At 37.7% G+C, this 13,639-nt stretch overlaps 1 protein-coding gene across 1 annotated transcript in view; it reads left to right on the forward strand.

The window, feature by feature from the left end:
* LOC113936885 (ankyrin repeat domain-containing protein 26) overlaps positions 1–13,639 on the forward strand; it is a 65,854-nt gene that overhangs the window by 17,833 nt on the left and 34,382 nt on the right. Inside the window, 7 exon segments of the mRNA XM_035729321.1 lie at positions 1,614–1,712; positions 2,338–2,366; positions 2,460–2,532; positions 4,609–4,872; positions 8,117–8,199; positions 9,325–10,392; positions 13,411–13,564. Coding sequence (XP_035585214.1) covers positions 1,614–1,712; positions 2,338–2,366; positions 2,460–2,532; positions 4,609–4,872; positions 8,117–8,199; positions 9,325–10,392; positions 13,411–13,564 — 1,770 coding nt within the window.

Below are 13,639 nucleotides of genomic sequence, written 5' to 3' on the forward strand. Positions count from 1 at the left end.
CCCGCCAAGCAGGGAGCCCAATGTGGGGCTCAATCCCAGGACGCCGAGACCATGACCTGAGCTGAAGGCAGACGCTTAACAACTGAGCCACCCAGGCACCTCGAAAGTTTATGACTTTTAATACATTTTCAGTTTTGGAGAATCGATAGGAACTTGAGGCTTTCTCTAGAAGGTTAAGTTAAGGTAAAGGAATGTGGCAGCAGACTCCGTATGGACCAGAATTTCTCAAATTGTAGTGAATCATCCGAGACCTTGTTAAAAATGCACATTGTGAGCAGCAGGTCTGGGATTCTGCATTCTGACCTCTCAGGTGATGCCAGTGTTGGTGGTCCTTGGGTCATGTGCTCCGTAGCAAGGATGTAGACTTCCCTATAGAGAAATCTGGAAGGGCCACTGGATAGTTCAAGACATAATAGGATCAAGGAAGAGCATGACTTTGTTGTTATTGCTGAGCATGTTTTTAGCTAGAGGGGAGCAAGGAGATGGAGAAATAGAGGTTATAGATGTAAGATACTACTACTAAACAAAGAGGAAAGAAGTGGTGGAGACAATCCGTAATCGAAGGGATGTAAAAGCAGAACAGTCAAGACCGTAGAGCCAGAAATTACTTTTTTTAAAGACTTATTTATTTATCTTAGAGAGAAAGAGAGAGAGAGAGAGCAACCCGGGCGAGGGTCAACGGGAGAGGAAGAGAGTATCCTTAAGCAGACTCCCTGCTGAGCCTGGAGGCCAATGTGGGGCTCAGTCCCTGGACCCCGACATCATGCCCTGAGCTGAAATCAAGAGCCAAGACACCCAACTGACTGTGCCACCCAGGCGCCCCCAGAAATTACTTTTGAAGAAGGTGGATAGTGAAGGGAAGGAGGGAGGAAAGAAAGGCGTGGTAGCTAGGAAATTTTGGAGTTGCTGAGGAAACTTGAGAGAATTCACTTTAGATGGCTTGAGTGTATTTGCACTAAAGCAGCTTAAATTACAGTTGCTCCACAAAGAATACTGAAAGCAGATGGAGTGCTAAACTTGGGGTAAAACAGCCACTCATTCATCCTCCTCAGATCTATCAGACATCAAATATATATATGTTGTATTGGTATTCATTATTCAAATGAGATTAATTTGAATATGGAAGCTTTGGCTGTTTTTCTTTTTTAAGAAAGCTAATTTTTTGATATAGCTGTTTCAAAAAAACCTTTTTAAAGACTAACATGATCTACCAAATCAAACTTATTTTGGAAACAAAAGAGATTATAGCGTTCATTCCCTAAATGCTAAAATTGTTATTATCAGTAAGTATGACACTGATTTTGAAATAGAAAAGATTTTCAGTATCTAAAATTTCTGTGGCAATTAAATTGATTTTTTCCATTTTGGTAGTCCTATTTCCATATTGAAAGCTTATTATACATTATTTCCTTTTTTTTAAGATTTTATTTATTTGAGAGAGAGAATGAGATAGAGCATGAGGGGGGCAGGGTCAGAGGGAGAAGCAGACTCCCTGCTGAGCAGGGAGCCTGATGCGGGACTCAATCCCGGGACTCCAGGATCATGACCTGAGCCAAAGGCAGTCGCTTAACCAACTGAGCCACCCAGGCTCCCTGATAGACACTATTTTTTAGATGTGTTTTATATACCTTCTTGTGTGAGTGGATCAAGAAATTTTAAGATGGCTAAACTAGACGATACAAGAAATGTAGGCATACCAGTAGGCCACATGGGTATGGACAAAGATGAACACTTCTATTAGTATTATCCCTACAAGTGTATATCGAAGCTGATCAATTCATAACACTTTCTCTGATGAAAACTTAATTATGCCTTCAGTTGAACTATCATCACAACTGTGTACTGCCTATATTATGGAACAAGTTGAAGAACATGGTAAATACTTGTAGTATAATGGTAGAAATGATTCTGCTGTACTGCATTAAGGGTGTTCTTTTGCCTCTACCATTGGCTTTCACGTTTATCCTCTCAGGTCATGATTTGTTCCTCTGATTAAAAATTGCTTTTCTCCCCATCAGTCACCGTGTTCACATTGGTATATGTGCACTTTTCTGTTTTAGTTATAGTCATTTGAAACATAATCTTACTTTTGAAATCCTAACTGCATGTTCTGTTGAACACGTATTTGTATTTTTTTTTCAATATTTATAATGCGTTCATATTTCTCTCTTGTCGCTGTCCTAACCCACCTTCCTATCTCCAGAAACAGAACACCAAAACCTAATGTAATCATTTTCAGAGCCAAGCCTGAGGATTCAGCTTAGTACGAAGTGCATGAATGTTTAATTGGCTTTCATGTTTACATATAATTAACTATATGTCCATTTTTCGTTTTAGATTCTCCTAAAATATATCCTTACGTGAAGGTAAAACTTTTATATTTTCATTTTGAATTTTTAACTACAGATTGTATGAAAGGTACATCATGTCTTAATCATATTGTTTCAATACCCATTCAGCCTACCGTTGAAGTGAAAGATTCCGTTCCTACTAAAACAGTAGAAGTGAAGGAAAAACAAACATCCAAATCAGGTAAATTTTACAATACAAATTTAACAGTGGAAAGAAGTACACTAAAATATTTGAAATGCTCACAGTCTTCTTATTCTGAATTTTTTTTTTTTTTTTGGTGGCAAATTTAACTGAAGGATTTGACATAAATAAGTTAGATACCATTGTTGATACCCATGTTTGAACAAAAGATATTTATAAGCATAAGAAAAAGATTTTAAAAATGTAAGCTTTAGCTCTAGTTTCTACTTTTATGTTTTGAAATCCTGAAGTTCCCAGTTTCGAATCCCATTACTTCCTTGGGATTCCCAGAAGTTAATTATTAGACTCTAAGATTTTTCCAGTGTTCACAGTGTTTATTTCAATTCTGACCTCCACTTGCTAACATGTCAATTGTGTTTTAAGTTTATTTCATCTTAGTGTTACTATGTTGATCATCTTAAGCCAAACAGGTGTTCTGATTAGCAGTGTCTGTGTGTGTGTGTGTGTGTGGGGGGGGTGTCTTTGATTATTAAAAATGCGGGAAGTAATTAGTTATATCTTAATATTTTGTAGACACAATCTTTTAAAACCATATTTCTTAAACTTATTGGCCTTAGGGTCCTTTTATACTATTTAAAAATTATTAGGAATTCCAAAGAACTTCTGTTTAAGTGTTGATATTTACAATATTAGAAATTAAAACAAGCATTTAAAATACAAGCGTACATGATCATACGTTGTTAGCCGTTAGAGCCATGACCCACTAATCATGCGAGTTGTGATGCTGTCACGTCTCATATCTTTAGAAAACGTCACCGTACACTTAATAAGAGAATGAGAGTGAAAATGTCAAATAACATTTAGCGTTATTGAATGGGTGGATGTTGGAACTCCGGGGATTCTCAGATGACATGGGAGAACTGTTTTAAACCATGTACAGGGTTCATGGACACAAAATGATAAAGGGGCCCTTGTGGTGAAATGGGCATTAAGGTTTCATTTCTGCATTTCTTGCTTTTTTCTTTCACTTGTCTTAAGAGGTTCAAATCAGACAATCTTGTTTAAAAAAAAAAGTTAAGTATTTTTGTTATATATTCATTTTCTGTTTCATGGCACTGTAGTTTTTGGATCTAGTGTCTACTGAGACTTACTCTGTTTTTACATGGAAATGATTAGATCACCCGAGGCTTTCATTTCTCAGATAAATTTATGGTGTTTATCCAAGGCTTAAAAATTTCTGAAGATAGGGATGCCTAGGTGACTCAGTCAGTTGAGCGTCTGCCTCTGGCTCAGGTCATGATCCCAGGATCCTGGGATCGAGTCCCATGTTGGGATCCTTGCTCAGTGAGGAGCCTGCTTCTCCCTCTGCCTCTGCTGCTCTCCCTGCTTGTGCTCGCTCGCTCTCTCTCTGAACAAAGAAATAAAATCTTTAAAAAAATAAAAAAAAATTTCTGAAGATATTGGTGCATTGAGGAGAGACCACCTCACTGTAATTAAAAGTAGAACCATTCATTAAAAGTTTTTTTAAAACCCATGTCTTTAGAATACACGGTACATATTTATTTATTTATTTATTTATTTAAAGATTTTATTTATTTATTTGACAGAGAGATAGAAAGAAAGCACAAGTAGGCAGAGAGTCAGGCAGAGGGAGAGGGAGAAGCAGACTCCCCACTGAGCAGGGAGCCCGATGCGGGGTTCAATCCCAGGACCCCGACATCATGACATGAGCCGAAGGCAGCCGCTTAACCGACTGAGCCACCCAGGCGCCCCCACGGTGTGTATTAAAAAAGAAAAGGTTAGACATAAATTTTGTTAGTAAAAAAATTCGTACCCTGGAAAATCTTAATTATTAACGAACAAAAGCTCTATATGTAATAGAGCTTGGTGAGTAAATTAAAGTCTGTAATACTAGAGAATTAAAAAAAAAGAGACCGTTAAATTCAGCGGTATGAATGGCAAGTATAGGACATGTAATATACAATAAGGTACGAATCAGTAGTAGTGTGTCTGGGAAAAGAGTAGGACATGGGACTCCTCTGACAAAGGGATTTATACAAATTAGCTAAGTTTATTTTATTACTTACATTCTAATGAATGAAATTTTATTTTCAGCTTTGTCCAGTTGGAAGTCTTCAGTGTGTTTGGCTCACAGTACTGTGTCTTGTCAAAGATCCAGGGCTTTGAGAGTTGATGATGAATGCCCATCTGTATCACACTCGGTGACCCCAAATCAGTCAGCATCCAGAGGATTTGGACAGACGACCTTCATAGAGAAAGTAAAGATTAATGATATTGGAGTTGTGTTTCTGTTAGAGAATTATAAACTCCATGACCTGTATAAATCACAGCTACCAGAAAGCAGAGAGCACAAACAAGGTAATAAAGAAGCATAGAGAATTCAGCCTCTCCATGACTTCACCATAGTTATGATTTTTCAAAAATACTTTTGTGGCAAAATTTACTTTGTGTTTACTCCTTTTATGCAACCTACAACCAAACAGAATATCTTTTAGCAAGACATTTGTATTCTTCCTCTAACCAAAGCAACACCTGAATAAGAATTAGGAGAATGTAATTTCCTTTGGGTTAGTTTTTAGCATTCACTTGAGAGTAGGTAGCAGGATTATATTTAGAACTTTGGGACCAGTTGGGAATACTAGGTAGAGATCTAAAGATTGCTTACTCAAAACATAGTTTCCTAGCTTTATTTTATAGCTCTAAATTCACAAGTATTGGTCAAGCTATATTCATTGTAACTAAAAAAAGCACCTTCCCAAATCAAGTATTAAAATATTTCCTATGTTCTCTATGACTTTTTTTTTTTAGAGTTGGCTTTCCCAGCAGTAATGGGAATAGTTGAGAATTTACTATATAGTATCATCTTCTCAGCTATGTATGCATAGTCCATCTCCTTGTTTTATTATTTTTATTTTATCTTTTTAGAGAGAGAGAGAGAGAGGGATAGGGAGAGAGAGAATCCCAAGCAGGCTTCATGCTCAGCACAGGGCCTAAGGGGGGGCTCCATCTCATGACCCTGAGAACATGACCTGAGCCTAAATCAAAAGTTGGACACTTAACTCACTGAGCCACCCAGATGCCCCTTTATTATTATTATTGTTATTTAAAATTTTTATTTATTTGAGAGAGAGAGAAATTGAGAGAACAAGTGGGAGGAGTGTCAGAGGGAGAAGCAGGCTCTCCTCTGAGCAGGGTGCCCGATGCGGGGCTCGATCCCAGGACCCTGCGATCATGACCTGAGCTGAAGGCAGCCGTTTAACTGACTGAGCCACCCAGGCACGTCCCTTTATTATTTTTAATGAATAAATGGAATACTGGTTTTAAGGAGCACTATATTATTTAAAAATAATACATGGAAAGTCAGTTTTCATTCTACTAAGATACTCAGTCTTTTGATTAACCACAACTAATGTGTGCTCTACTTAATGTACCAGTTAATTCCATGCCTTTTATCAGTCATATGATCAGGTCTGTACTAATAAATCATACAATATTTTTTTCACCCTTGTAGTTTTATGTTCTGTCTTTACTTGTAGAATTAACACTGTGTTTTCAAAAGATTTTCAATTATCTCCTAGAGTAGTGAGTACAGCAAGAAATCCAAAGTTATTTACCTCTACAAGTGACTTGTTTGCTGTTACTTCTTCCTGAGCTTGGTAGATCCAAGGAGGACTTTTAAAATACCTACAGGCTCCTGTAACAAAGGAAGATCTGAAACAAAAATTAGAAATACAAGCAAGTTAAAACAGTTCATATAGATTGTTTCTCTTCTCACTTGATGCCTTTTATAAAGTGGTGAGCAAAGTTAGTTCTCTAGGGACCCACGATTGTGTGCTTATTCATTTAATACAGATTTATTCTGTACTGTGCCCTGATGATTTTATATCCTCAATATTTCTGGACCCATTCTGTCAGTTCAGGTGTACTTCATCTTTATTTTGTAGTACTGCCTTGTAATTCATCTCCCATCTTGTGTGACAGTGCCCCTCAAATTCATCCCTCTCCACAGCATTTTGAATGATCTGTCTCAAATGTCAATATGACTAGGAACCACTGTTGAAAATGTATTTGTGGGCGCCTGGTGCCTCAGTTGGTTAAGCGACTGCCTTCCGCTGAGATCATGATCCTGGAGTCCTGGGATCGAGTCCCACATCGGGCTCCCTGCTCAGCAGGGAGTCTGCTTCTCCCTCTGACCCTCCCCCCTCTCATGCTCTATCTCATTCTCTCTATCAAATAAATAAATAAAATCTTTAAAAAAATATATATTGGTGTCCAGGTATCTTGAACTTACATATAAAGCTTTCATAATCTTGACTTCGGCCAAACTCTCTAGCCCTTTCTGCCATCTGCCCTTTTCTCTGGCATTCTGAACTGCTGGTGATGTCTTCCTCTTAGATCCCTGTATTTTAGACAAATACTTACCCTGTTGTGTGCTTCTCTCCCTTTTAGACAAATATTTACCCTGCTGTGTGCTTCTCTCCCTTGTCTTCCTACAGCCTTGCATACTCTCCCTGTTTTTCTCCCTCTAACCCCTTTGAATCTGGCTGACCTCACTGTTTTCAGTTTCGGTTCAGGCATTATCTCCAGAAAAACCATTCCTGACATCTTTTATCTACGTGCCTCTTGAAACCTGGGTGCCTAGCACTTACTGGGAACTCAGTAAATAATAACTGAGTAAAATAAAGACTGTTTACATAGAGATGACTTAAGAGATTGCCCCATACAGGGGCACCTGTGTGGCTCAGTCGGTTGAGCGTCCAACTCTTGATTTCGGCTCAGGTCATGACCTCAGAGTTGTGAGATCGAGGCCCGTGTGGGGCTCAGTGCTGGGCTTGGAGCCTGGTCAAGATTCTCTCTCTCTCTCTCTCTGCTCCTCCCCCCTCTCTAAAAAAAGAGAGAGAGTGAGAGAAGATTGTCCCATACAGTCCAGGAGCCAAAGAAATAGATATAGAAAGAAGTAGTTTACAGTTCAGGTGGTGAAGATACACTAGAAAAATCTGTAAAGTACTAAGGTACCCCTGAAGAAAGAGACACCTATTAATCTGGGGAAGACTAGCCATAATCAAGGATGACTTTACATAGCAGTCTGTGTCCTAAAAGATGTGAAGAAATTTATCAAGTAGGAGAGGAAAACATTTCAGGACTGTTTACACTCAGCAGGGACATACACCCATAGGAAGGTTGTACACTAATAAAGGCATAAAAAATAGTAATAATTTTGGAAACCATGAATAATGTTGTAGTTGAAGCTTTGGGTGTTAAGAGGTGCTGTTACAAGGTAAAGAATAGTCTGTTGTGATTTTTCATGTTTCTGCTGCATTTTAAAATTTTGTTTCTGAGTGTATTGTTCATTGATATTAGGTGGATGAACTTGTGAATGAATCGTTGAGATGTTTGTATGTCTTTAACCTGGTGACATTTAGTATTTCCCAAATGGTTTGTTGAATTTTTTGATAATTAAAAGTATTTCTTAAAGTAAATATTCAGCTAAAGATTAAGTTTAATTTAAACCATCAATAGATGAAATGTTATTTTCTATTTTTAAGAAGGTTACAGCTTTTACCTAACCATTCTAAGTAGTCCATTTTAACTAAATACATAGATTTGCCAGCAGAAGGAGACTTAGAAAGGACATCAGAGGAAGAGCAAAAAAGACTGGACGAAAGGGAAAATAACCACCTACAGGTATGTAAAAAGTTAAATTTAAATGTAAATTTCTGCTTTTATATTGTTTTTCCTCCTTTAATAATATAACATAGTTCAAATGAAATTATCTTTTGAATGGACATATTGAGGTCAATAGATTTTAATTTAATATTTAGTTTTTATAAAATTTTACAAGTTACAGACCTTAAACTGTTGTTAGAATTTATAGTAACTTATAGCTAAACTTCATCCTTGGAATTGAGAGGAAAAAAAAAATTCCTGAATATTGTTTGCTTCTTCCATTTTTGTCACTTTTTATGTGATAAAGAAGGTAACACCAAATATTGAATCATATGTTTAAGCAGTTGAAATTATGAGCAGCATAAAAATGATGACTACTGACTTAGATCCACGTAGAAGGAGTAATTATTCTCAGTGGTTCAAAATGTGCAGTTCTGTATTGCCCATCACTAATGCCAAGATTATAGATTTATTTTGCCTTGTGATCTCTGTGTAGTTGACTTCAGAGAGTGGGGTCATAAAATCAGCACAATTGCCAATTGCCTAGAACCCACCTTCCAGGATGGGAGTGTAGTTGGGTAATAAACCATAACTCTTTCAGTTATTCCATTTCAGCATAGGAAATCAGTATTATTAACATTTTTCTTATCCACTCTCAGTGGACATTATATTAGAGCTGGATAGAAGCAGATAATTATAGTGATGTATAAAACTACCGTAGTATATAATTTGAATTAAGATTTAGGAATTTTCTTTCTGATTGATGTTAATTGATTTTGGCTCCTAATAATTTAAAATTTGCCTATTCTCTAGTTATTAGTCTTTAAAGAAAATCCTCAAATGCACGGTAGGGGCTCACTATGTAAGGTATGGTGAGGTAAAATGTTTTTAAGTTTGTCACATTAAAAATAATGTAATTCATTTTTTGGTAGATGGAACATGGAATGAATTGTTTATTTCCAAAAAACTGACAAAGTTAAGTTGATGGATTTATGTTTTTCTTCTGTCTTAAGCTAGGGCGAGTTATTTTTCCTTCTTTGTTACAATCCAGTGACTTGGGAGCAGCTTACATAGATTAAGAAATCTAACAGTTAAATTTTAATTATTTTCTAATTTTTCTTTGTCCATACTTGATTACTTAAGGATGAAGTTATTTTACAAACATGTATCCTGGCAGAAAAGACATCTGAAAATCAAACCAAGCAAATTAATCTTCCACTTTTGCATCTGCAAAAAAAGTTTCGAGAACCAGAGATGAAGAAGAACTCTGATAGACAGGCTCATATATCTGTATATTCAGAACATCCTCCTGTGCAGAAGCATGAGGAACTCTGGATCAAACAAGGCAAATTAGAGTGGAAAAAGAATTTAAAACTCATCACAAGGCAGTTAAAGCGGAAGTTTGGTAAAACTTGTCAAAGATACAAAATTGCTCCTTATCCTAAGGAAGAGTCACTACATGGTAACTTTAAAGAAGGAGCAAACGTAATGGAAATACCTTCTAACTTGACAAATGACAGACTCGATTGTGAGAAAAGGGATACATTTGCAGTGCCTGTCCCTCTAGTATTTCAGGCATTTGCTGAACAAAAAACGTCTAGTCTCAGATTTGCTTGCCAGTCATCTTCTGATTTTGCTTTAAGTGAAAATAAATCGGACTGTGAAAATGGTCACAAACCAGACACTGAGCATGTTTTTAACAAAAATAAGAGTTTTAAAAGTGATACAGAAAATAAAAAAGTAAGGAACCCACTCACTATGTTTGAAGTGAAAGAAGACCAAGAGCTTGACATGCCAATGGCAAAAAGTATGAACCAAAATAGCACTAATTCTAAATTAGAGATGGGACATATACCTCAGTCTAGTCATTCGGAAAGCCTTTGTGACAAAAGGTTTTCCAGCTCCAATGAGGTGAGACAGATGGCTCAAATAAAAAGGCACAATAGTTCTGCTGTTACAGACACTTACAAGAAGACAAAAGACTTGTTCCGGAAGCCATTCTGTGCAGATAATGACAGTACTAATAACTATAGAAGTATGGAACCCGAAGTAGAAAATGAGAGTTCTTCTCCACCATGTAGTTACGGAACATCAGAAGTATATCTACAAGAAGAAATACAGCAAGATGTTCAAAAGGTTAAGAACGAGATAGGCATGTTACAGATAGACTTCCTGGATTTGGAAAAAGAGAAAGTTCAACTTCAAAAAGAGGTAAGAGGTTCACTTTGCTGCTGCTCTTTTGTTTTTTTCTCTTTATCAGTTATCTGAGTCATTTTGATTTTCCACTTAGGAGAAGAGATCGTGTATAAAATGGGGTTGTCTAAATACGTGATTGTGTTCGGAAATAGCTCATTTCTGCTATCTAAATGATAGGAGTGCAGGAAAACATTCTTATGATTTGTTTTCCTTAGGTTTCTCCGTCAGTCTCCCAAGTGGCATGTGAACTTGGGAACGAATTTAGCTATGCACCATGTGACCTCATGAACCCGAGTAACCGTAAAGAAAATTCCTTAAAAAATGCAATTATCGGGGCGCCTGGGTGACTCAGTCGTTAAGCATCTGCCTTCGGCTCAGGTCATGATCCCGGGGTCCTGGGACGGAGCCCCGCATCGGGCTCCCTGCTCAGTGGGAAGCCTGCTTCTCCCTCTCCCACTCCCCCTGCTTGTGTTCCATCTTTCTCTGTGTCTCTCTCTGTCAAATAAATAAGTAAAATCTTTAAAAAAAAAACTTTAAAAAAATGCAATTATCTTGGCACATCTGGGTGGCACAGTCGAGCATCCGACTCTTGGTTTTGGCTTGGGTTTTGATCTCAGGTTCGTGAGATTGAGCCCCACGTTTGGCTCTGTGCTCAGTGTGGAGTGTGCTTTAGTTTCTCTCTCCTTCTCCCTCTGCCCTTCCTGCTCATGCTCTCGCTCTCTCTCTCAAATAAATAAATCTTTAAAATATATATAATAATCTCTAGTGTTTTGTTTTTTTTTTAAGTTTTCTTTATTTATTTGAGAGAGCGCGCACGTGTGTGCACGAGCATGAGCCGGGGGAGAGGCAGAGGGAGAGAAAAAGGGAGAAGCAGACTCTGCTGAGCAGGGAGCCTGACATGGGGCTCCATCCCAGGCCCCTGGGATCATGACCTGAGCTGAAGGCAGACGCTTAACTGCTGAGCCATCCAGGTGCCCCATCTCTAGCGTTTTTATTTTTATCTATTGGCTTAAATATAAACTGCATTTCCATAAACAATAAAATGGGAAAGAAGCAATGACTAAGAGAAAAGATATAAACAAATATTTCAGCTAAACCTATTTATTGTTTCAGTATGTGCAATCTTTTCTGCTTTGTACTCTTGGAACTTAGAATTCCAACAGGACCACGTTGAGATATTTTTAATAACAAATATTTGGATTATCACTTTCTTCCTCCACATTTTTTAAAAACAGACTCTTTTTTTAAGATTGATTTATTTATTGAGAGAGCATGAGCCACGGGGAGGGGCAAAGGGAGGGGGGGGGAGAGAGAGAGAGAGAGAGAGAGAGAGAGAGAGAGAGAGAGAGAGAGGTAGGGAGGTAGGTAGACTCTCCACTGAGCATGGAGTCTGATGCGGGTCTCAATCCCACAATCTCGAGATCATGAGCTGAGCCAAAATCAAGAGTCAGAGGCCCAACTGACTGAGCCACCCAGGCGCCCCCCTCCACTTTTTTTGGTCACCATTCTCACATGTTTCTGTTGAGTCAAACCTTCATATTATGTTTAATAAAGTATGGTACATTTTGACATGTATGATTTTTATAATGTAGGTATCAGAAACCTTCAGAAACCTTCAGTATTTAACTCGAAGGGAGAAAACGGACTTTTGAGGTGAATTGAGTTTTAAAAATAGACAAAAATCTAGAGATATCCTCCTCTAAAAGAAGAAGTAGCTAAGCACCTTGTCCCCAATTAAGATATTAAATTACTGTGCCAGTGTCATACTTTTAATGTATCTGATTAATTTAATGAATGTGTTTGATAACTTACCTGATTCAGCATCAAAGAATTGTATCATCTCTTTCAGTGCCATAAGATGCTAGGTAATGCCACTTTAGGAACTTTGGAGAAAATTAACCTTTTTTGGTTTTACTCCCATTTATCAGTGGAAAATAGGATTAAAGTTGATAATTACTTTTATATCCTCTAGCTATAAAATTTTATGGTTATTGAATGTGGAATTTGGGGAGCATTACTCATTTCCCAAAATTCTACACTAACATCAGTTTCACTCTGTTCTTTTTGTGTTGTGGTGAACTTTGGTTCATATATTTTAATGAATGCTGTCACTTTTTTGATAGCCCTAGGATCCAAATGAAAAAAGAATTGTAAAAGGCAGTTGGGGAAAAAATAGCTCAGTGCAGAAAGAGGAAAACTTGTGTTTGTTCCTGGAGCACCACAATGTCACATCTTTTAAATATGGCTGTTTTTGCAAAATCCAGGTGCTAACGACAGAAGACGACACATTTTGTGTCTTTGTCTTTTTATTTCTTTGTATCTGCTGGTCAGATGGGGTGGGGTGGGGAATGGTAGGGAGCAAAGCGTGGATATGAATACAAAATTAAGAAAGCCCTTTTTCAAATTTGGGAAAATTCTGCTGTTTTAATTAATTATTTTCTGAAGATTTTATTTATTTGTCAGACAGAGAGAGAGAGAGAGAGCACAAGCAGGAGGAGCGGCAGGCAGAGGGAGAAGCACGCTTCCCCCTGAGCAAGGCGCCTGATGCGGGCCTCGATCCCAGGACCCTGGATCAGACCTGAGCCGAAGGCAGACGCTTAACCAGCTGAGCTGCCCACGCGTCCCAGTTCTGCTATTTTTACTCAAACAGAAATGAAGCAGAATTTATAAAAATTGCAATTATTTATAATGATAAAGCTAAACACAAAATATTTTTATCGATTAAATTTACGACAGACTAAGAGTCAAATGTTATAATTAATGAAAAAGAGTTCTGGGATGCCTGGGTGGTTCAGTCCTTAAGAGTCTGCCTTCAGCTCAGGTCTGATATCAGGGTCCTGGGATCGTGTCCTGCATCGGGCTCCCTGCTCAGCGGGAGCCTGCTTCTCCCTCTCTCTGCACCTCCCTCCTCCCGCTTGTGCTCTCTCTCTGATAAATATATAAAATCTTTAAAAAATGTATAATTAATGAAAAAAGTTCTTTTTAATGAACAAAGTAGTAACAATTATCCTTAATATGAAATTTCTATTAAAGATTAATGAAGAAAAGAAGAGACACCAAAGTAATGGGATGGCAGTATTCGAAAACATGTGTGCTTTCGCTGCTGCTGCTGCTGGACTAATTCAACAGAGAGTGGAAAAACTGAAAACCACCTCTTTCCTGTTGGGAAAAAGGAAGATTCTGATGGGTAAGCCTATAGCAATATTTAAATAGTAGGTAATTATTATTTTCCTATAAAACAAATTCTAGTTGGAGCTAACAT

The sequence above is a fragment of the Zalophus californianus genome, chromosome 9 (genome assembly GCF_009762305.2).
Source record: "Zalophus californianus isolate mZalCal1 chromosome 9, mZalCal1.pri.v2, whole genome shotgun sequence".
NCBI lineage: Eukaryota > Metazoa > Chordata > Mammalia > Carnivora > Otariidae > Zalophus > Zalophus californianus.